At 26.4% G+C, this 23,450-nt stretch overlaps 2 protein-coding genes across 2 annotated transcripts; one reads left to right on the plus strand and one right to left on the minus strand.

Annotated features, from left to right (window-relative positions):
- The first annotated feature begins 1,214 nt into the window (after positions 1–1,214).
- Positions 1,215–18,697, plus strand: LOC122502298. The gene is made up of 4 exons (XM_043612276.1): positions 1,215–1,328; positions 17,893–18,051; positions 18,161–18,354; positions 18,468–18,697. The coding sequence occupies exons 1-4, from the start codon at positions 1,230–1,232 to the stop codon at positions 18,619–18,621; spliced, it is 606 nt and encodes a 201-aa protein (XP_043468211.1). The 5' UTR covers positions 1,215–1,229; the 3' UTR covers positions 18,622–18,697.
- Positions 18,587–22,951, minus strand: LOC122502297 (RNA polymerase II subunit A C-terminal domain phosphatase). The gene is made up of 7 exons (XM_043612275.1): positions 22,581–22,951; positions 22,056–22,341; positions 21,728–21,972; positions 20,704–21,661; positions 19,905–20,072; positions 19,540–19,795; positions 18,587–19,474 (listed from the first exon to the last, which is right to left on the minus strand). Exons 1-7 carry the CDS (start codon positions 22,805–22,807, stop codon positions 19,164–19,166), a joined length of 2,451 nt encoding a protein of 816 aa, XP_043468210.1. The 5' UTR covers positions 22,808–22,951; the 3' UTR covers positions 18,587–19,163.
- Between the last annotated feature and the right edge of the window lie 499 nt (positions 22,952–23,450).

Below are 23,450 nucleotides of genomic sequence, written 5' to 3' on the forward strand. Positions count from 1 at the left end.
GATGAATGTGGCTAAAAATGGTATAAATTGTCACTTTTATATGAATATTACTAATTTCTAATATAAAAATGCAAATATTTCTTGATTTCGAACCAGAATTTATGCAAATATGCCATGTCAAAAATGACGCCATCAATGTTCCGACATTTTTACATCTGCAATGTAATATAATTAAAAATATTATTTGAGCTAACTATTTATGTTAATTAATCAGCAATTGTTATTATTTTACAAAAATATTATTAATTTCAGTAAAAATAATTAATTTTTGTGACTTTACATTTGCAGGTTAATAAATTCGACATCAGCGCCATCTAGCGGATATATGTGGAAGCTTGTCCACAAAAACGACGTCCGCCATTTTGAATCATAGATGCTGACGTCACTGTGTCGCTTGTCGTTTGGAGCTCCGTGTTTCTTTATTGCATCTGCTGACATCCATGAAGAACGTGGCTAAAAATGGTATAAATTGTCACTTTTATATGAATATTACTAATTTCTAATATTAAAATGCAAATATTTCTTGATTTCGAACCAGAATTTATGCAAATATGCAATGTTAAAAATAATCAATATTCCTACTTTTTGACATCTGCATTGTAATTTGATTCAAAATTCTATTTGAGCTATTTAAATAAATTAGTTAGAAATTTTATTGTTATTATTTTACAAAAATATTACAATAATTTGAGTAAAAATCGGACAGAGTTAAATTCCTTTCAACGCATCAGTACATTTCACTTTTGAAAACTGCTGCGCAGGCGTAGACGTGAATTTAACTTTTTCTCCACTTCCGTTATTTTACTTGTTTTCTACTTTACCCTCTGCAGTGTAACAGGCCGTGGGCCCGTGGCTCTTATTTTCTGTTTGACAATTGAATAGATTTAATACAAAAATATCAGTTCAAGTTATATTTACAATGTTGTTTAAACAAAAATTAATAATAACATATATTACAATAGTTAACATGTGGCAAAAATAATTATACATATTGTAATTAATTCAAATTATTGTATATCTTTTCTGGTTCACAGTTCATTATAAAAGTATCATTATAGGTTATGTTATTGAACAAAATTGTTCAACCGGTGTAAACAAAAATTAATTACTATTAATATTAACATATTTAACTGAATTTGCATTGAATTAAGTACTAATTCTGTTTCAGAAAATGATGAGAGGAATTAGTGAATATAAATAAATAAGGAAATAGAAAATAACGTGAAAGGATGAAGAGGAATATTACATTGGCACTAACAGTTAAGAAAAATCCAAACGATAAATCCATTGGCTGTCGCGGAGGAAACATAGGGGCTACTACTATAATGGTATGTCTATTGTATATTGAATATTTTTTGAACTGGTGAGTCATTTAAAATATTTTTAATCTTTCGCCCTTTCCCTGTTTGTCACTTCATAATTTAATTTTCTTTAATTAAAGTCATTTATTACTCTGAGTTATTTCTCAATACGTGAAAGTAGTTTTTGCTTATTATTATTCTTATCTTTTAAATAATAAACTGTCTTTTTGACATTTTTCTCTGAATAAATAATTTGCATTTTTTTTATATATAACCTAAAATTTAAAGAATTTGCAAAACAGGGAAGGAACTTATAACAACATGGTGACACCATTGACAAAATATTATTTTACAGTATACTTTTCATTAATACGTAAAATAATGTTTTTGTTAATGTTTATTTTTCTTTTCATGTGCATGAAATTTTGTATTTTCTGATATTTAACAGTCAATAATTTGTTATTTTTGTTATGGTTCAAAGTAGTTTCCTATTTTCAATGCAATTGGAACTCAATTTGTTAATTAAATCTAAATAAAGCAAATAAATTTAAAAACAAAGTAAATTAAATTAAATTAAAATATTTATAAATTTAATAAATAATTAAATTAAAGTGAATGGGTAATAATATAAATTCTTATTAATTTTTAAATATATATATTAGAATTTCATATTTGGAGTTTCTGTATATTATGATATCAGGGTTGCCACAGGTCAGAAAATTCAGGAAAATTAAAATTGATTAGGAAACTTAGGGAAAAATCAGGGAATTTTATTAAAAGCACTGGAAAAATATTGAATTTCTATAGAATTGATGGGAAAATTCTAGTTCTTGGTATCCATCAACCTTTAAAAATATTAAAAACCTTTTATTAATCTTGAACTTCTTTATTTGCCTTATAAAAATTTTTAATTTGAAATTACCACAAATTTTAATGGGAAGCATTAATTTTTTTTTCTATTTCTGTTATCAATTAAATTATGCAGAGTAAAAAATTTAATTTATTTTAAATAATTTAATAAATAAAAAACTTTCATAAACTTATTATTTACAATTTATCTAGAGAATAATTTTACTTTAAAATTTAAAAAATAATTTTAATTAATAATAATTAATAATTAAACAATTGTTTTGTGAAAAATTCTGGGAAAATTGAAATAATAATTAATATTATTAATAATAATAGTTTTAATTTTTTAATTTTAAAAATAAAAATTTTTACATAAATAATTGAAAATTTTTGAAAATCTTAATTCTTGTCGAAAAATAATTTATTAATAGTTAAATATTTATTTAAAAGAAAAATTATTTCTGTTTCGAATAATTTTAGGATTAAAGATATTCAGAAACAAATGTATTAAAAATGTTTACTTGTCTATCTAATCGTTTTTAGAGTCTATTAGGGTCAAGTAAAATGTCAAAATTCTGTCTAGAAATCAGGAAAAAACAAAATCAAATTTTTGTGGCAACCCTGATAATACATTTTTTATATCAGAAAGTTAAAGTTTAATTGCTGTGAAATTTAGAAGTACTATTTTTTAATATATTCATATAGAAAAATATTAATATACTCGATACTTTTTAATATTTTATTGACTGTTTTTTCTGTGTGGAATTTGTGTGGTACTTTTTGAGCTCAGGTGACGGATGCGTCCCGGGACGTATGGGTGCCTAACGTGCCCCTTTATCCCTAGTGTAGGTCTTTTGCACCTGGGCGGTATGTGAGTGGACCGATGAGTGTTTGTGAAATTAAATAGGTTCGAAGTACAGAGATTTTGAGGAATAAAATATTTTTCTTGTGTACATGAATGAAGTAATTTTTTTTCGTTTCAAAAGACGCTAGGTAGAGAAATCGCAAATTTTTTTTATATGAATGACTATCACATGAACTGGATTACCAGTAAAAATATTATTTACTTTATACTTTTTTTGTCACTGTGTTGTTTAAATTATTACTAATTGATTTTGAATTGAATGATTTAAACTTTTTGCACTTGTTTAAATGACCCCAATTTTTTCATAAATTAATATTCATTTGAATGAAAATAATTTTACTTGACAAAATGTATTATTATTAATTAGTAAAATGTATATTAATTTTTGATTTCCCATTTTAATGAACCTTTTTTTTAAATTAAAGAACACTCTTTCTAAATCTAATTCAGTTAAAATTTTAATTGAGTTGAATCAATGACTGCTTTTTTGCATTCAAATCAATTAAAATTTACTGATTTGGCTGTAGAGAAAAATTTCTTAATGATGAATGAAAAATTTAAAGTATAGAATATTTTAACAATTTTGATAGGTATAAAATTTAAGTTTAACCAATTTTAGAAATAACAAATATACTTTTGTTTAACTCAAGTAAATTATATTTGCGGTTTAAATAAAATTTTTCTCTGGGTCTGAGATTTCTGACAACAACGTTTGATATTTAAAAAAAAATATTTGGCACATAGAATAAAAGGATGAGATTTATTATCTATTTTAATATTATTTTTTCTGTAACGTTGACAAAATTTTTATTTCTTCTAAAAATAACGTCAACCTAACAGATGTTCATGTGTAAATCTTATAAGACTTATCCTGTCGAATGCATAGATTCAATGTTAGGTTTATGGACCATATGTTGTTCTTATCGCCCAGCTTGTGTGTTTAGTGTGTGGCAAAAGAATATATTGTCCCTATTTTAAAGGATATTCCCATGATAGCTATTAAATTAACAGATCATTAATTCATTATTCCTCGCACTTGTTATTGAACAACAATAAAAGTGTATACCATGTTCATAAAGAGTTATTTTATTCGATAAAAATTTTATACCTATATTGATTTGGATAAATTGATATAAATTTAATGTTTCATAAATCCATTATATTTTTAATTTATGTTTTATTTCTTATTATATTTGAATTTTCATACTTGTTTATTTAAAATTGTTGTAATTGTGAAAAATTTTATTTCCATCAACTTTTGTTTAATTTACATTCAAATTTATATTACATATGCGCAGTAAAATTTCGGTTGTAAAGTGAACTCTGACATTTTTGATATAAATTGAATTTAAATATATTTATTCATACTTTACATTATTATCATAATGAGAACATCTCTTTTACATAACGTAGAGTAACATTATATTTTTGTAATAATTTCAAGTGTAATGGAATACTGTTAAAAGTTTATAATAAATAAAACATTTTGCGTTAAAAATAAAATTAATATAACAAAAGAAACATGCAATAATATTAAATTTTAATTATGTAATATTTAATTTTTATTGCAATGCAATTTATTATTGAAATAATTTGAAGTACAGTTTAATTAAAAAAAGTTGATATTGTAGATTAGTGATTTGTAAGGAAAAGCATATAGTCCGTGACACAAAAGTTACATTATTTCCTTGAAATCCCGGTTTTCATTACAAATATTATATATATATAGAGAGAGAGAAACTTAGTTTCGAGTGTGTATACTGCGTGGATAATCAAACTAGTCCACAGGGTAAAACTTCCTCTTTCGAGTTATAGTGTTTACATTGTAACCTTTTATTTTCTATACGACAATTTCCTTTTAAATTACTATAATTTTTTAATAGTTTGTTTATTTCTGTAATTAATTTTAATTTGTATATTTTTTTATATTTTAATGTGTAAATTATTGCAATAATTTATACTTTACGTAAAATTTGATCTAATTAATATTACATGTAATGTCTAAAGGGTATCTCTGATAGCGAAGTATTAATATTAATATTATATAATGTTATAATACATACTGTGTATTTGAACCTTTAAAGTATTTAATTTAACAAGTCTTTAATTAATGAAATGAACTTTTGCATGCGATTAAACAATTTGTTTCCAATTTTTAATATACACTTAATTATATTATTGCATCAACAAAATTTTACTTCGTGAAATTTTTAATTAAATTGATCATTTTTTTCGCACGAAGTATGTCCACCAAAAGATTTAGTTAAAATTTTACTAGCAATTAGTTGAATTTTAGAGATTTTTAGTAGAAATTTAACTAACAATTAGTAGAACTAATGACTGGATGCAATAGTAGTATTGTAAAGTAATGTCAGGAATCAAAAAAATTCTTTCAATTTCATATTCGAATGAATAATATTTCTTTATAAAGGAATTAAAATTTTTTTATTACACACTTTCTTATATATTTATATATGTGTTAAAACAGTTGATTACACTTGAATTGTACGTGTAATGTCTTTTGTTTTAACGAGAGAAAGAGACTTTCCAAAAGCAATTAGAGCAAGATCTTTAAAGTCTTCGTATAATAAAATTTAATAGTTTCGATGTACAAGAGACTTTTAGCTCTAATATTATAATTTCATCCTCATGGATTTATAGACTAATCGTATACTAAATTATTTAAAAATCATTGGTTCGATAGAGGATTTTTTTTTAATATGGGTAGTTATATCCGTTCTCTGATATAAAGTGAATATTAAAGTTTATTGAATATGTATATAATATATACATATAGTAAACCACAACCCCCTAGGGAGATATTTACATTATACAAAATTTCATCATTAGGGGATTATGAAAATGTGTGTTAATGCTCTGGAGCATTTAAACAATCAGTTGCATTAAAGAGGCATTTTTAAATATTCACATATAGGTAATATTATTCGTGTTTAAAATACACAAGAGAATATAATGAGATTATTATGCGGACAATATTTTTTACCTTATAAAATAAAGTTGAATATTTTTTTTATATTAAGTGCACATTTGTAATGATACATAATAAGATTTTCTTATTAATTGGTAGAGTTAATTGATATCCGAATTATTATTAATTTAGTACTGTATGATAGTAAATAATTGTCAATTAAATTAAAACAATTTGATAATTTTCTTTTCTTATGCGATATTGGGGTATAAGGTAATTAAGTTACCGTTATTCCAATAGATTTATTGAAATGATGTTAAACACGCAGGTCAGTAGCTAGGCTACCATTTACTAATTGAAATGGGGTTTAATTGTTTAATAATGGAAAATAATATTCAGTATAGTGGAAATTAATCTAATAATATGGCAATAATGTTGTACACATGGCTTTGATATATAATAATATTATATATGGGCTTGTCTTAATGCTTTGACGCATGAAGATTCTATCAGTAATTGATATCCCTGCTACTACTGAACCAATCACAACTGGAATTGCTGTGGTTGGTCGATTGTATTTGGCTATAGATGAATGTGATTACGTGTATACATCACATACGCATTTTAGCTACGATTAGAACAAATTAGAACATGGTGCGAGTAGCTCGTAATTGGCAATTTAATTCCTCATGATAAAGACCTTAAAGATTATCCGATATATTCACATTTATATCTGTCATCGTATCCATGAAATTGTTTCTCCGAAATAGTTTATTTTTCAATTTAAAAAAATATCATTAAAGTAATAATTTAATAATTTTCTTATTATTGAAATTCACCCAAATATTCAACGTAGTAAATGGAAATCCAAATTATAATCACAAGTGTTTAATACTATTATTTAGAAAGTAGAGGTATAAATTTAGTATAACTACTAAAATTAATATACCGCGCGAGAAGATAGTTTATTATTGTTATTACATTAATGAAATTTCACTTGATTTGAAATTCAATTGAATTTATATTTCGACCATTTGAATAATTATTGCGATTGTCTAATTAGAAGCGGAAATCGTAGAAAATACTAAAGTACCATCCATTTGGTGTATCGATCCTTGTCTAGTGATTAGTCGTAATTCTTGTACTTCTGTTTACTTGTATAGCTATATATGTGTGGACATTATAAACTTGCTCCAATTTAGATTGACTTTGGTCCATATATTACACAAGCACAGATTGAATAACGATGGAAGCTAATAAACACCCATAATAATCATGCCAAGTCCCACAAGACTCGATTTACCAGATTAAAATGTGGTTAAAAGAGGAAAGCTTAATTTAATTAAAGGTATCAAACATGATTAATAATTGTTTCTTCTTCTAATCTTTATATTTTTTCTTCATTTCATTGTAATGGAAATTTACAATTATCCTGATTTTTGTTTGACCTAATTTTCTAATCTAATTTTTAGATCTGCTGCAGTAATTTTTATTCTTCTTTAACGATGTATTTCAAAAATACTTTATTCAGGGTTGCCACAGATCAGGGAAGTCAGGGAAAAGTCAGGAATTTTTATTAAAAGTACTGGAAAAAATTACATTTTTAGAATTCATAAGAAAATGAATTGTTGTGTTTTTTTGTTTGCCTTATAAACTATAAAATTATCAAGAAACCTTAAACTTTTTCTATTTCTGACAATAATTTCAATAAATAATTTAAAAAGAATTGATTTAAAGAAAAATTTTAGTTAAAAATTCTAAAAAATAATAATTGAATTGAATTGATGAAAATAATTTTAAAGAAGTTACAGTCACAATATTCTTTGAAATTCAGGGAAAAACAAAATTAAATTTTTGTAGTAACCCTGTTTATTCCTTCATACTCGATTTAAAAAGAAGAGAAAATTCTCTAAAATTCACCATCAGAATTAAGTGATTTAATATTTTTTTTAGAAATATCTTGATATTTTTATATAATCGGTTTTGAAACGGAAATAGGTATGAAAATAAAATTTAAAGCTACAGTTCTAAAAATATTTTGAAAGAGTATACCACCCAGTTAGTGAGGGGAAAAAATACGTCTAAATCTCAATTTAATGGCATTAAGTGATCATAAAAGTCCCACTTATCTCCATCTAATTGTTAGTTATTCAAAGTCTTGAACCGTAAAATTGTCCCTAAATTGTGAGTAACCACTAAATTTGTCTATCCACACACAAAACTAAAGGTCAAATTTCCAGATAAACATCTTTTCTTTAAAGAAAGAAAAAAGAGAAAAAAAACCTGTTAGAAAATATTGAGAAGTTGTGGTGGCAGCAGCAGGTATAGAATTTCTTTTCTCAAATAACATTGTTACCTGCGCGCCAGACCTATACTGTGAATCATGTCCTCTATATTTTGAAAATAGAAAAATAGAAATCCTTTAGAATGCATTTAATGACATTTTTAACACACAGTTCGAATTTCAAGGTTAGATTTTTACACCGCAATCTACACTTTATATTACAAATGTTTCTTTTCTTTGTGGAAAAACATTGTAAAACCACGCAGGGGGGCCGTGAACGAAGATTCCTTCCTTTTTTTTTTCTTTGCCAACTTGAAAATCGCAACCTCGGGAAAAGTTTCGACTGCAAGAACCCCGGGGTGTGTTTCCTGACGCGTTTTATTATTCGCAAGCGAGGTATAAAGAGAAAGGGCACCGCAGATAACGAAACTCTAGAGGCGTGAGGGATGAAATAAATGTTTAGTTGTGTTTGTGCTTTGTGTGTATGTTGTGTATAGATGTATATATCTGACGAAAACTGACCAAAGTCTATAACATTTACTTGCTTTAAGGTGTAGTGTGCAGAATGGCACTGTAACAAAGGAGCTATTGATGACAGCTAAAGTTGGGCAAGGTCCGAAACTTTCCAACATTACCTTTTGCTTAAACAATGCCACCCTCTTTCTCCCCTTCGCACTTCATGTCTCCCTTAAAACCAAAACTCACGATAAAGTTCGCCAATATTAACATCTTGGTTGCCACTAGCCCTTGATGTACTTTAAACTTTTCTCATTGACGCTCTTGTATCGTTTGGAAAAGTATATGACATAATCACAAATTAATAAATGTGTTTTACAGTTATAATGTAATCAAAATGTTTAATTGAATATGAGCAAATTTTAATTTCAATTTACAATTTTATTAACAGGGCTCGAACTAGGTCCGTAAATTCCGTAAAAGTCCGTAACTTTGTTTGAAGTCCGTAAAAGTCCGTTTTTTTTGAAAAAAAAGGTCCAAAAGATTTCAATTATTTAAAAAAAAAATTTAATAAAATTCTACACTTAAAAGTGTTGTATTAAAATTCGTCGAAAGAATTAAATTATTAAAAAATTTGTTGATAAAATTATGTATCAGAATTCAATTTTAAGAAACATTCAAATTTTCAATAAATGATCTATTTTAAAGAATTACTTTTAATCAAAATAAAATAAAGAATCGATTTTTGTTATCATAATAAAGAGAGGGAAAGATATATATATATATATTTTTTTTTCTAATATGATAAAGATCTTTTCAAAGTAAGAAAAATTCCCATTGTCTTAAAAGCGAGAAACATTGAAATGTTGAAAAAGTTTACAAATCAAATACAAAACTTCGCTCTTCTAAATCGGTGAGAATTTTCTTTAAATTGGAAAAACTTTTTTTAATCGAAAAGGAACTTTTTTTTAAGTCTAATACAATTTTCTTTTTCTTCCTATGAGAAGTAAATAAATTTTAAAAGAAATTCAACATTTCATTGTATAAATTGTGAGGCATCTTAAAATTGCATCTTAAAATCAGAAGCTGTACTACAACCTATACTTTTAAATTTTAATCAAGTCAATTAGTAACTTTGCTAACTGACTTAGTATTTTTTTTTTGCTTTACCAGTTAGTCTTTTTTAACCAATAAGAATTCTTTTAGTGAATAAATTAGCGTTGTTGTTTATAATTGGTTAAAAGATTACTAATTTATTATTTAAAAAAAGTACACAGTTTTCTTGTATCAATTTCTTTTATTTTATATTGTGAATTAAATTAATTTTGAAGACCCGTATATTAATTGGGATTGTTCTGGTAATAGTTTAGGACCAGTAAAAAATTTTTTGACTATCAATTGCTATTAGTAATCAGAAAAGAAAGTTCGCTCAAAAAATAATTTTTCATTTTCTGCTGATTATCGGCTGTGGTTAATTTTTATTAATTGTAAATTAAATTAATTTTGATGACCCGAATAGTAATTGGGACTGTTCTAGTAACAGTTTAGGACCAGTAAAAATTTTTTTGACTATCAATTGTTAGTAAACAGAAAAGAAACTTCGCTAAAAAATAATTTCTCATCTTCTGCTGATTATCGGCTGTGGTTACTTTTCATTAATTGTGAATTAAATTAATTTTTAGTACCCGGATATTAATTGGGATTGTTCTGGTAATAGTTTAGGACCAGTAAAAATTTTTTTGACTATCAATTGTTAGTAAACAGAAAAGAAACTTCGCTAAAAAATAATTTCTCATCTTCTGCTGATTATCGGCTGTGGTTACTTTTTATTAATTGTGAATTAAATTAATTTTTAGTACCCGGATATTAATTGGAATTGTTCTGGTAATAGTTTAGGACCGCAGTAAAAAATTTTTTGACTAAAAATTGTTAGTAAATAAAAGTTAAACTTCGCTCAAAAAATAATTTTTCATCTTCTGCTGATTATCGGCTGTGGTTACTTTTTATTAATTGTGAATTAAATTAATTTTGATGACCCGGATATTAATTGGGATTGTTTTAGTAATAGTTTAGGACCAGTAAACAATTTTTTGACTAACTGGTTATATTTTTGTCAGTAATAGGTCTGTAAATGATCCGTAATTTTTTATACTTGAAAATGTGACTACTTAGTAAAGACTTTCGCTATTCTAGACAAACTTATCGCTGTTCAAATGAAGCTATTTTCGTGCTGGAACCAAATGGGCGTTATTTCTTAAATTATTACTTCAAGCCCACGAGCACGAACATTCCAATCCACCATTTATTTTTAATTGATCACCAATTAACCTAAAATAGAAGCGAATTTTTGTTGAAAATAAATACTGAACGTCAGTTCTAATAGTTTTCCTTAAATGAAATACTTGAAATACCCATTTTCTCTGTGTGAATTTATTTTTTCAACACAAAGAAAATTAAAATTGACGTATAATTAGTTTAAAAAAAAAAAAGAATTTCTTTTCCTGTAAACAGTATTTTTTTTCGTCGCATGTCTATCTCGAAACGAGAAATTCATTTGTTGTGTGCACTAGGAGTCGTTTCTGAATAAGTATATATACATATACATATATATTCAAATGCGACATATCTGTTTGTACGCACATGTGTAAAAGCGTGTACAAGGGATGATGGTGATGCGTCTGTTTCCATGGTAACCATAGACGTGGAATCAGGGTGGTATTCTCCTCACATATATATCTATATAGACTGAATGGGGTAAATCGTGATGAGGGGTTCGCCGCAGGCGAATTAAGAGTTTTGAAAGGCTCTTCTCTAATCACAAAACCATCGGGTTCTAATTCAACGTCGCTATGCTTGCTTGCCTGCTAACACTGTTGCACTTAATAGAGATCCTTTGAAGATATGATGCTTCACTCTATATATAGTTACATAGATTGAGTATATATGACTTTGCCTTCAAGCAATTCATTTTTGTCGCATCTTACAAGAAAGTTACGAAGCACAAAAATTTAAATATATACAAAAATTATCCTCCTCTCTTTTATTAAATTCTTTTGTTCTTTTTAATTTAAAAAAAAACTTTTAATTTCAAATTAAATTAATTGTTTTAATTGTTTATATAATTTTTATATAAATATTATAAATATATTTTTATATCTGATATTAAAAATTGAATATAATGGATCTTTATGAATGGAATCTGAGAAAACTGAAATACCAAGCATCACGTTTTGTTAATATTAGAACAGCAAAGTTTTACTTCTTAAGTTTCTTGAAAAGTTAACATATAGCGCCCACTTTGAACACATAATTAAGTTGATTTAACTTTTAAACTTGACTGTTAAAATTAACTCAACAGACTCAACTAATCATATATCGAAGAGGATCTCATGAGGCAGAAAAAGTGATTAAATGAAAAACTTCTTATATGTCAAGTTTTATCACACAATTAGCGTGAACTAGAAAACAAAATTCTATGCGAACAAAAAATTTATCAGAAAAGAAAATTGGATTTTCGTAAAAGAGAAACTTTTTCAAATTCGCTCGATAAGTGTCTGCTCATTTTAGAGAAATTAAGTGCACCTATATTTTTTTATATGTAAATAAAAACGATTGTATGAAATACCCTGATTATATATATATACATATATAGTATTTTGGAATATAAGAACATTTTTATTTTCCTGCGAGTCATGAAATATATAAGTCACGTGACCAGGAATTCAGATAGAGGTACACATACCATCCGATGTCTGAATCTTAAAAAAGCATCTCACATCTTCAACTTGCATTACAGTTATGTCAGAGGATGTGAAGGAAACGGATACTCTGCATTTTCTCACCAATATCTTTTGATGTTCACTCTCGAGAAGGGAGAGAAAGAAAGAGAGAGAGAGAGTGAGAGTTCGATTGGAATATCTCAACTTTCAGTGACAATATCAGGATAAAAAAAAAGAAAAGTATCGTTTCTATAGAGAATAACTGTCCGTTTCTCTCTTTGAATTGCCAAATGGCAAAAAGAGTAAAATTCTTCGTCAAACAGCGGATCAAATTGAAAAATAAATTCAAAACGAAAAATTGTTCAGGGAGAAAAAAAATTGAGGAAAAAAGAAATGGTGCAAAAAAGGGAGGAATGATACAGAATAGAAGTGAAGAAAATATAAATAAAAAAATATAAAATAAAAATATAAATAATAATTAGAAATGATAATTATAAATATAAATAATAATATGAATAATATTTTAAACTATTTTTGTTATTACAGTAATTAAAAAGAAAAGACAGTATAGATATAATTAATTCGTTACAAATAAATTCTAATTACAATGGGCTAACAATGTTCCTTTGTCCTCTTTTTTGTAGAAATTCAATTAAAAATAATAACTCACATTATTTTTGTATAGAGAAAAAATTTGCCCTTCTCTGTGTGTACGAAAACCACTGTACTGTAACGATTTTCATTTAAGTCCTGACGAATTAGATAATCAAGAGTAAAAGCACGTGCGAATTCCGATAGGAATTTCGTTGCATTACGAAGTTACCGCTTCTATACGTTCTTTTGACATACACTCGAATCAATAAATCGTAATAATTACATTACTACATTTCCAAATTCTAAATTGAATTATTGAAATACCATTCGAGTAAAATATTTCATTTTTAATAAAAAAAGAAAGAAGTAAAGGATTGGATTTTTTTAAATTTTTCCCGCAAAAATTCTTATATGAAAAATAAAGTAAATTTTCTGAATTATAGTTAAAGAGATAATTAATTGTTAGTAAAATCGTGGATGGTTTTATACTTTCATAATGTGAAGAATTCAATTTGTATTAATTTATAATTTTTAACTATTTATATAACTATACTTCTTTTTGAAATTCAGTTATGTAAATCTATTTTCCAAAGTAAATTGCAATTCATCGCGTTTCAAGTTGTTATATAACGAAATCCTGCTGACAATGTTGAGCAATTATCCCTCATTTTAAGGTATTCCGTTTTCTTATTGTAATTTTCCGCTTAATGCGCGAATTTAATTTTTCGCAAAGTTTCTATATTGCACGAAATTAACGTTATAATATACCCATTTGTTTTGTTTTTATCTTCTTACGAACTTTAAATTCTGAAAGGTATAATAAAATTTATCCTACTTTATTAACATTTTGATTTAATGAAAATTAAATAATCAAGATTCGCGGTAGATATATAATCGGATATGTACAATATTCTAGAAAATTATTAATAATTGGGTTAAAATCTCGATATATATATTTCAAGAAATTTCATTAAATTTCGTATTTTTTGAAATATTTGAATTTTTCCCAAAAAATTGAAAAAGAAAAAAAATTTCTAAACCATTTCCCTTTTAATGTTACTTCATGCATTTATTAAAAAGTTGAGATGATGCAAAAAGTTTTAAAATCCTAACAAAAACATCTTTGATGCAAAAAGTTCCGCTAAGTAAAGAATTTTGTAATTGTCCAAACAATTAGTGAAATAAAAGTTACAAAAACTTTTACTGGTCCTAAACTATTACTAGAACAATCCCAATTAATATCTGGGTCATCAAATTTAATTTAATTCAAATTTAAAGAGTATAATCATTATTAAAATTTTATTAAAAAAAACCTTCGATTCTAAGATTTCCTTTATTTATTTCTTCGTTTTCCTTCTATTTTTATTTTAAAAAAAATTAAGAAAAAAGAAACTGTGTAATGAAAATAGAGAATATACGAAGTTTTGAAGAAATATTATAAGCAGTAGAAAATTATGAAAGTGAATAAACAAAAGCAGAAGTGTAAACCAAGGTGTAAAGGAAAGGTGAAATATGAACAAAAGAAAATTCAAATAAAGATAAGAAAAAGAAGAAGGAAAGCATAAGAATGAAGAAAACGTATAAAAAAGAGAAGAAATGAGAAAGAACTGCAATTATTATAATATCATAACCGAAGTTTATAATTCCCTAAACTAAGCTAACCTAAAGCATAAAATATGTTGATATTATGAATTTATACATGTGAGAATGTAGAATTTCGCCTAATTTATAATTTCATAAATGATATTTGCATCAGTGTCCAAAATATTCATCCTCTGGACATTGTTGGAAGCTATAGTGGCTGTAACTTTTACTTTGTAGGTGCCATTATTATATTACACTTGCCAACATATATATACATATACACATATAAATACACATAGTTCAGTGAAGTTAAAAGCCTTCATATCTGCCAGATGTTAATGAATAACCGACCCTTTACACAACTATACACTTAATGAAGCGTTGAACATCCGTCTTGATTGCATATAATACTATATACATTTGCGCAGTACCTTCTCTTCATACTTGCAATTGAAATTCTCCAAATTCCAAGTATTCATTTCCCTATAAATTTTCAATTAATATTATACATACAAATACTTCCATAACATTTATACATCTTAGGCGAACAATTTTAAGCGCACTCTATCATTCCATTATCGAAAATTGTACTCCTCTAACATATCTTAAACCAAAATTGAACAATACTAGAAATAACAAAGAGCGTATTATATTAGAAAACAAATTAAGAAAGCGTGTTAAAAATTTAAATTAACAAACAAATGAAAATAAATTAAGAAATAGTGTTAGAAAATTAAATTACATAATAAACAAAAAGAAATATTATTAAAAAAATCGTATATATGTGTCGTATAACATAAACCAAATTGTGTACATACATTTTTATGTGTGTACGTAAAATAAAATATGAAATAACTTTTTTTTATTGCAAAAATATAAGTAGCACGTCATCAGTAAATACCTGTTTCCCGCAGAGAAAATCAGTTTCTCTTGCAAAAATAGTGAAAACTGGACCAAAACCAATCCCGTTACTATATAAATTTGTACAACACGAGTGTTGACATCAAAGGATAACGTGGAAAATAAGTTTTCATTCAATGTTTACCGGTAAATTTCTGTCAGAAGTCAAATTTTGTTGCAATAACCGGTCAATAGATACGATAAACTTTTCTCCTTCTCTCTCTCTATATGTATATCGTAAAAAAATTCAATTTTCTTTTCTTTAAACCAATTTATTTCTTCTCAATTTTATTTATATGTAATAATAATTTTGAGATCATTTTATTCTTATTGATTAAATATTTAATCAATAAGAATAAAATGATCTCAAAATTATTATTTTTTATCAAATTATTCTTATTTAAATCAATTAAATGGTATTTGCTTCAAACGCCTGAAATTATTTGAAGATGAATCAAATTATTTTTATAGTTTATTTAATTTAAATAAAAATTATTTGATTCAAATAAATATTTTTTTGAATATTGAGAGACGTATATAGTTAAACCAAATAAATTTTTTTTAGTGTTTCAACTTTGTTGCTGTTATTATTAGTATAATAACAATAATAGTATAATAACTATAATAATACAACAACAAAGTTGAAACACTGAAAAAATTTATTTGATTTAACTATACGTTTCTCAATATTTAAATAAATATTTATTTAAATCAAATAATTTTTATTTAAATTAAATAAACTGTAAAAATAATTTGATTCAACTTCAAATAATTTCAGGCATTTGAAGCAAATACCATTCAATTGATTTAAATAAGAATAAGTATAAATAAATATTTATTTGATAATAAATAAGTAATCGTTTATTTAAATCTAAATTTGTTTGAGTGCTTACTCGCAGCTTTCTTAAAAGTAGGATCAAATTGATACCAAAAATTTGGTTTATTTTATAATTTGATCCAACATTTTTAATATCAATCGTTGATTTTCAAGTTATCAGTGTAGGTCAGGGAAATCAGTCAGAAAAGAGTCAGGAAAGTATAAACTTGATCAAAGATATGATTTTTTTTAAATAATTTAATTCTTGAAAAACTTTCATAAAATAATCAAAAGATTTTAGTGTCAATCCTGAACAAAATAATATTTTCTAGTACCTAATAGGGTAAGTGCGGGTATAGTCGGACAGTACTAGTAGTCGGACACTTTCATGTTTTTTGTCAAATAAATAATAATGCATTGTGATATTTACTTAAAAAAATATACTGGACGAATGTGTAAAGTTTATATTTTATGAAAATAGTGTTATTTTCGAAAATAATTAAACAAGAAATATTTTATTTAATGTTTTAAAAATCATAGTGTCCGACTATAGATACAACCATTTTCGAGTAGCGCAATGAGTAGCACAAAGTTTTGCTGATAATTAATCATAAATTTTAAAACTTATACGATTTAAATATTATATTAATAACTTCTAGTATGGTTTAATTCCATTTTCCAGCCGATAGCAATTAAAAAATTATCTGTTTTACTTTATAAATCCAAAATATCTGACAGATGTCCGACTATAGAAACAAGGAAAAAAAGTGTCCGACTACTAAAGCATTCGTAATTTTTCATTAAAATGTTTATATTTTATTAAATACTCAAGTATTTGTAACAAATTTACATGATTTTTAATCCTGAAGAACTCCTTTAATTAATAATGTGCTTATAAACACAGTAGATATTTGCTATTTCAAGAAAAAAAGCATAATATAAGATCGTATCCTTAAGTGTCCGACTACTAGTGCATTTACCCTATATAAATAATAATTAATAATAATAATAATAATAAATATTGCGTTCCTTTTTGTTAAATTTATTAACAAAGAGATGAAATAAAATTTATGTAACATCCTACATAATTTAAATGGATATTTAAAAATAATTGCTCTCAAAATTTTAATTAGTAAAATTTACTAATTCAAAGGCAAAAAGTCAGTCACTAATTAAAATTCGTTAACATTTTTACTGATTCAAATTTAGAGAGTGATTTGATATTAAAAAAATTTAAATTATTTAGTGCAGGTATTTAATAAATTATTATCAATAATTTCAATTAATTAAAAAAATTAAATTAAATTAAAAAATTAATAACATTAAGTAAATAGTAAAATAAATTAATGATTAATTAATAAATAATAATTAATAGTTAATAATTATTAATTATTAATTCCTACTTAATGTTATCTCTTCATTTTTTTATTAGGAAAAACAATTCTTTATTAGAAAAAGGAATTCTAAAATCTTAAAATTAAGTGAAATTTCAAATTTCCCTCTTAATTTTGTCATTTTACCCGCCCTGACGTTTGGGAACTAGAAACTTTTAGTCTAAAATCTATTTCAAACTCTCTGTCCCTGTGGTTACTAGAATTATTTTTTAAAAATGGCGACGTCCGCTGTCAACACTTTAACAAAAACAGCAAATAATCCTATTCGTTTTTTTCTCGGAGTGTGTTTACCAAGTACTAAGGAAAATGCTGCAAAAATCCGAATTCCAAAATTAATTAAAGATGATTACATTAACATGGTTAGTTAACCTTCATGGTAATTATAGCATGTTTAAAATTCGCCTATCATTTTGAGGTTATATCGAAATTTTCATTGAGATCTTGTTATTTATTCACTTCTTTTTACAGTATTTCCGTGAATTTGATTTTGTTTATGCACACGATCCAAATAAATTGTGCAAAGTTGGCGACACCGTTTTAGTAAAACCTTTATGTGAAAGATTAACACGTCTCATAACCCACGAGGTCCTTGAAGTTATTTATCCATTGGGTGATATTGTTGATCCTGTCACTGGAAAGAAAGTTGTTATGAGCAAATATCGGTAATTAGTCTGCTTTGTCTCTTCTTGATCTTCTATTATTTTTTTTCCTATTAGCATTTTATTTTTTAGTAGTTTGGAAATTGTTTCTAATTTCGATGAAATTAATTTTGCAGAGAGGATAAGAAAGCTTTGCGAGATATGTTTGGTAGGAAAAATGGATTTGATTACGATAAAGCTCCTCCTCGAGGAAGATTGGAGGGTATTCGTGATTTTACTCATAGACCACAACATATTAAATTTTACGAAGGTCAACCTGACACAGTTTAATGCGAAAAATATTGAAAAATCCTTTTGTACATACATATAGAATTACAGAAAATATAGAATCCTCATAAAAACGCAAGTAACAATTTTTATTTAATTAAAGAACCGGTACCATTATATTTCGTAAAACGAAAATTAAATGTTTGTTCAATTCTTGATTCTTTCTTTTGTTTTAACGTATATAAATTATAAAAGCGCATTTTTTAAATGTTTTAATTTATTTGTAAAAAAAATCTAAAACAGTAACTTGCGATTAATATGCAAGTTTTCCTTTTCATCTCAAATAATATAATTGAATTAGTAATACACAAATAGTACAAATATACAGTCTGTAAAATGGTTTATTTTACCAATCGAAGGACCCAGGCATATTTTTTTTATGTAATTGTGACCACGGTCAAAATCGACTTTTTTTAAAAGAAAAGAAATTAAAGCAACTATTTATAGAATTTTTAAAACCGAGATCACATTCACGAGTATGTTGGTATCCTTTAAAGCACTCAAATCTCACATTTCAAAAGCTGACGAGATGATAAAGCGATAACTTAATCAGACAAAAATTCTCTCTCAAGAGCTTCACCCATTGCGTTCCATTCTCGTTCATCTTCATAATCTTCAGTGTCGTCAATTTCTACTGAATCTTCGGAAATATCACCTAGATCTAAATCATCTGGTAAACCTTCTCCTCGCCTAAAACGCACTATTGGATCATCATCCTCATCATCATCTTGTTGACTATTTTCTTTTGATTCATCATCATCAACATCGATATTATCATCCCGATCGTTAATTTCTACATCAGATTCACTTGAATCTTCATTCTTCTTCAACCGCTTCACAACAGTTGGACATGAATCTAAAATTTTTTTATTGTTTAGAAACTTGTTAATATATTACAATTACAAAAAAAGAATTTATTACCTTCTGCTGAATCAGATTCGGAACTTTCGTGATCTCTCTTTAAACGCAATTCATTAGGATTGTCCTGATCGTCGATAGGGAAATCAAGTTCAATGTCATTCATGTCTTCCTCGACTTCTTTGTCCATATCGTTAATTTCTTCCTCACTAACGAAATAAAGGGGATTTATTGTATTGGCGAAAGAATTTTTCTCCGATCGTTTACGGGATGATTCCGGATTACTGCAGTGTGGTGGTGGAATTCTTGATCCTCGTACCTAAAAACAATTTTTGTTTTAATTTCCAAATTAAATAAATTTATTTTATCTATTTTAATTTATTTTTAGAAATGAATGGATTTAAAATCTAATTCTAATGAACTCTTACTTTTGATGAAAGTGTATACAATCTTTCGTCGACATGTTCCCAACGTTCTGCACACGTCCAAAGCCAATCTGGATTCACAACTTTAATGTTCCCCCGTTTTTTCGCAGTATTCACCTTTTGTGTTCCTGGTTTCATTGCAACCAAATGGGTCGTCTCGTCCATTAAATCCTTGAGAAGTTCAAAAAGATAAGATTTCGAAATTTATAAATACAGTCAATTTTAAAATTTATTTATTTTAATTCTAATTAATTTTTTGTAAATAAATCAGGTTTATCACAGGTCAGAGATATCAGGAAAAATATAAATGGTCAGAGAAATTAGGGAAATATTTGTCAGGAAATTTTATCAAAAGTATTAGAAAAATACCAAATCTTTATAATTACTACAAAAATTCTAGTTTTTGGGGTTTAAAAATATTTTTAAAAAACTTAAAGACCTTGAAGTCTTTCTAAATATAATTTAATTATTTTAAATATAAACATAATTGAAATTTTGTAATATCCAAATGGAAAATAATTAACATTTGATTGAATTTTTCTAAAAGAAATTAATTGAAATTTTGGAAAATAATTTAGAGAAATTTGTCGCAGTATTTAATTTTATTTTTAAAATAGATAAATACCCTTAAAGTCTTAAATGAAATTTTTGTTTCTAAAAATTATCTTTCTTATATTTGATCTCCCCTTGAATTTTTTTCATAGACGTCAGAGAAAAAATTAAAATTCTGTTTCGAAATCAGGGAAAAATGAAATGAAAGTTTTGTGGCAAAAAATTGAATTTAATAAAAAAAGTTATTTACCTGAGTGACTTGTGCTCCGAAAGCTTGAGCCACTTTGTAAGCCCGACTCTGATGAAGTTTCTGGTGAATTGGTATAATGCCACTAAATGTTAAAGTCAAACCTTGCAAGACCTTGGCTCGAACTTTCAGTATAACATCACACAATGACCTTCGTTCCTTTTCATTTTCAAGATCAGTGTAATATTCAGTGTGAATTCTCCGCAAAATATCCTCTAAGTACAATAAATAATCATCCTGATCTTCACACTCTACGTCGGCGTTCGATTCATCCCCACCTTTTGTATCCTTTTCTTGTACATATTTCTCTTCTTTTTCCTCCAGAGATAATTTTTCTGCATCATCTGCTGCTTGATCTGCATCTTCTGTCACCGTTTCCTTGGCCGATTCATCACATTTAGTCTCAGTTGTCTCAGTTTCTTTACTAATTTCGTTACTTTTAGTTTCTGGTTCTTTAACTTCGTTGGTCTTAGTTTCAATTTCAGGACTACTTTCGTTAACTTGAGTTTCATTTTCTTTGCTAACTTCGTTGACTTTTGTTTCAGTTTCCTCACTATTTTCAGTTTTATCACTATCAGTGGGAATATCTTTAACTTTTTCTTTAGTTTCATTAGTAATTTCACTGCATTGTTCTTTAGTAATATCATCGGTTAACATTTCCTCGTCTTGTTCACTATCAATTTTTGTCTCGGGTTTAATATCCTCGACCTCATCTTCCTGATAAACTTCCTCCGTTACACCATTTTTGTCATCCTCATTTTCTTCTGGCGATTCACTACAATCGTATGATTCTAATTTCCTTTGATCGTTTACTTTATTCATACCGGGAGGTGCATGAATATTAGCCGAATGTTGAAAGAAAAAATAAGGCTTTACTTGTACCAAATTTCTACATCCTTGCCAAACATCTTCTCTGTCGTCTATTATGCAAACCATTTCATCTCCACAGGGAAATAGAGCCCTAAAAAATTTTTTTGAATTAATATTCCTATTTTCGATTGAAATTAATTAAAAGAAATGGACTTACTTGAGATTAGGATATTTAGATCCAGGATCAAAACACTCATTTCTAGAGAGTATCCTGTGAGAAAAGAGTTCACCGTTTTTGTCCAATAGAGCAGCGACTGTATGAGCATATTCTCGAACTCCAAATGTACAAATGTGTAATTCATAAAGTTTACTCATTTCACGAAGAAAATGTAGAGTATGAGGTCTTAAACGTGTATGATACCATTGTGATCTTTGGCTGGGAAGTTTGTAGTGATAGACATCCTGAAAATATTAATAAATTAATTAATTGTGTAATTTACAAATGATTAAAAAAATATAAATAAATTAATAATTTTCAAAAGTACCTTTATGTTCGGGTCAACATCGTCGTTAGTTGTGTGAACAATGGTTTGATCAAGATCAACTAAAAGCGCTAATTTCTTATCACTAAGTAACCTTTGTTCATCTTCTTTTCCAATTTGTTGAGCCAATTCGGGACATACTTTCAATTCGGGAATACTATGTACCATTGATATACTCGCTTGACATTCAACGACACCATCTCCTTCTCTTAAATCAACTCCACAATCGGCACAAAGATCCTTCATTACTGTGTTATGTTTACATGCCTCGAGCAGAAGTATTCCTTGTCTAAATTAAAATAAACAATCAATGTCATTAAAGACGAAATTACTTAAAAAACATTACTACTTATAAAAATATTACTCATTTACAACATAAATATTGTTTATTCAAAACTAAATTATTCAAATTTAATTCAAAAACTGCAAGACAATTTTAAAAAATCGAAAGAAAAGGAAGAAATGTTTATGTTTTCATGTAGCGCATTGATAACAATAACAATTTTGAGGTTATGAATTAATACAAACCCTGGTTGTACAATATCATTTGATTTTGCCAAAAATTTTTTGACAAGACCACGTTCTGTTTTAGAACGAAGTTTTTCTTCAACATTTTTATTGTCATCATTATTTGTTGACAATGTTTTATATAAAAGTAACACTTTTCCTGGCGAAACCATTGTTCCAGGTGATACTTTCCATTTTACAATTTTCGCTGGTTTTTTACATGAAAATGTCACTTCTGTTGTTGACATTATTATTTATCAATGATCTGACAATTATATTTTCTATTCACAACACTAAATTTTTCTTTATTTAATAGAAAAAAATACTTAATATTTTACGCGGGAGAATAAAATAACACGTAAACATTCACCGATATATATTTAGGAATGGGTGTGATGTGATTTTTCTATTCTCGATTCTTGATTCGATTCGATATAAATCGATTGGTTAGGGAATCGATACAATTTTCAATTTTTGAATTCAAATTCATTAACCGTAGAATTTAATTGTTTTTTTTGGGTTTTACATTGTTACTTTTTGATTTATTTATATTTTTTTTGTGTAAATATACTTGTGGGTATTGATTCAGTGTGATGGAGAGAATCACGTGACCTATAGTGATAAGTGAACTTAGCGCGGGAAAATTGTGTTACATTTGAATTTTACATTATGAAATTTTAATTCCTTTTTTATTTCTGCGGTAGTTTTTAATTAAACGAATATTATTAGTTATTTATTATTCATTTTTATTTTTCTCTTTTCTCTGGATTTAATGTTTCAAAAAATTTAATTTAACTTTAAAATATAATTTAAAATTCCCCAGTCGGATGAGCGGAAAAATATGAAATATTTAAATTTTGCAATAACAATTTTTATATTTATTTTATTTCT

Source organism: Leptopilina heterotoma, unplaced genomic scaffold (genome assembly GCF_015476425.1).
Source record: "Leptopilina heterotoma isolate Lh14 unplaced genomic scaffold, ASM1547642v1 Lhet_226, whole genome shotgun sequence".
Lineage (NCBI taxonomy): Eukaryota > Metazoa > Arthropoda > Insecta > Hymenoptera > Figitidae > Leptopilina > Leptopilina heterotoma.

Coding starts and splice junctions, on each gene's coding strand:
- LOC122502298 (XM_043612276.1), top strand. CDS start 1,230: ATGAAGAGGAATATTACATTGGCACTAACAGTTAAGAAAAATCCAAAC. Junction 1,329..17,892: donor TAGGGGCTACTACTATAATG/GTATGTCTATTG, acceptor TGTGGTTACTAG/AATTATTTTTTAAAAATGGC. Junction 18,355..18,467: donor GTTGTTATGAGCAAATATCG/GTAATTAGTCTG, acceptor TTAATTTTGCAG/AGAGGATAAGAAAGCTTTGC.
- LOC122502297 (XM_043612275.1), bottom strand. CDS start 22,807: ATGTCAACAACAGAAGTGACATTTTCATGTAAAAAACCAGCGAAAATT. Junction 21,973..22,055: donor ATGTTGACCCGAACATAAAG/GTACTTTTGAAA, acceptor TAATATTTTCAG/GATGTCTATCACTACAAACT. Junction 21,662..21,727: donor TCTAAATATCCTAATCTCAA/GTAAGTCCATTT, acceptor AAAATTTTTTAG/GGCTCTATTTCCCTGTGGAG.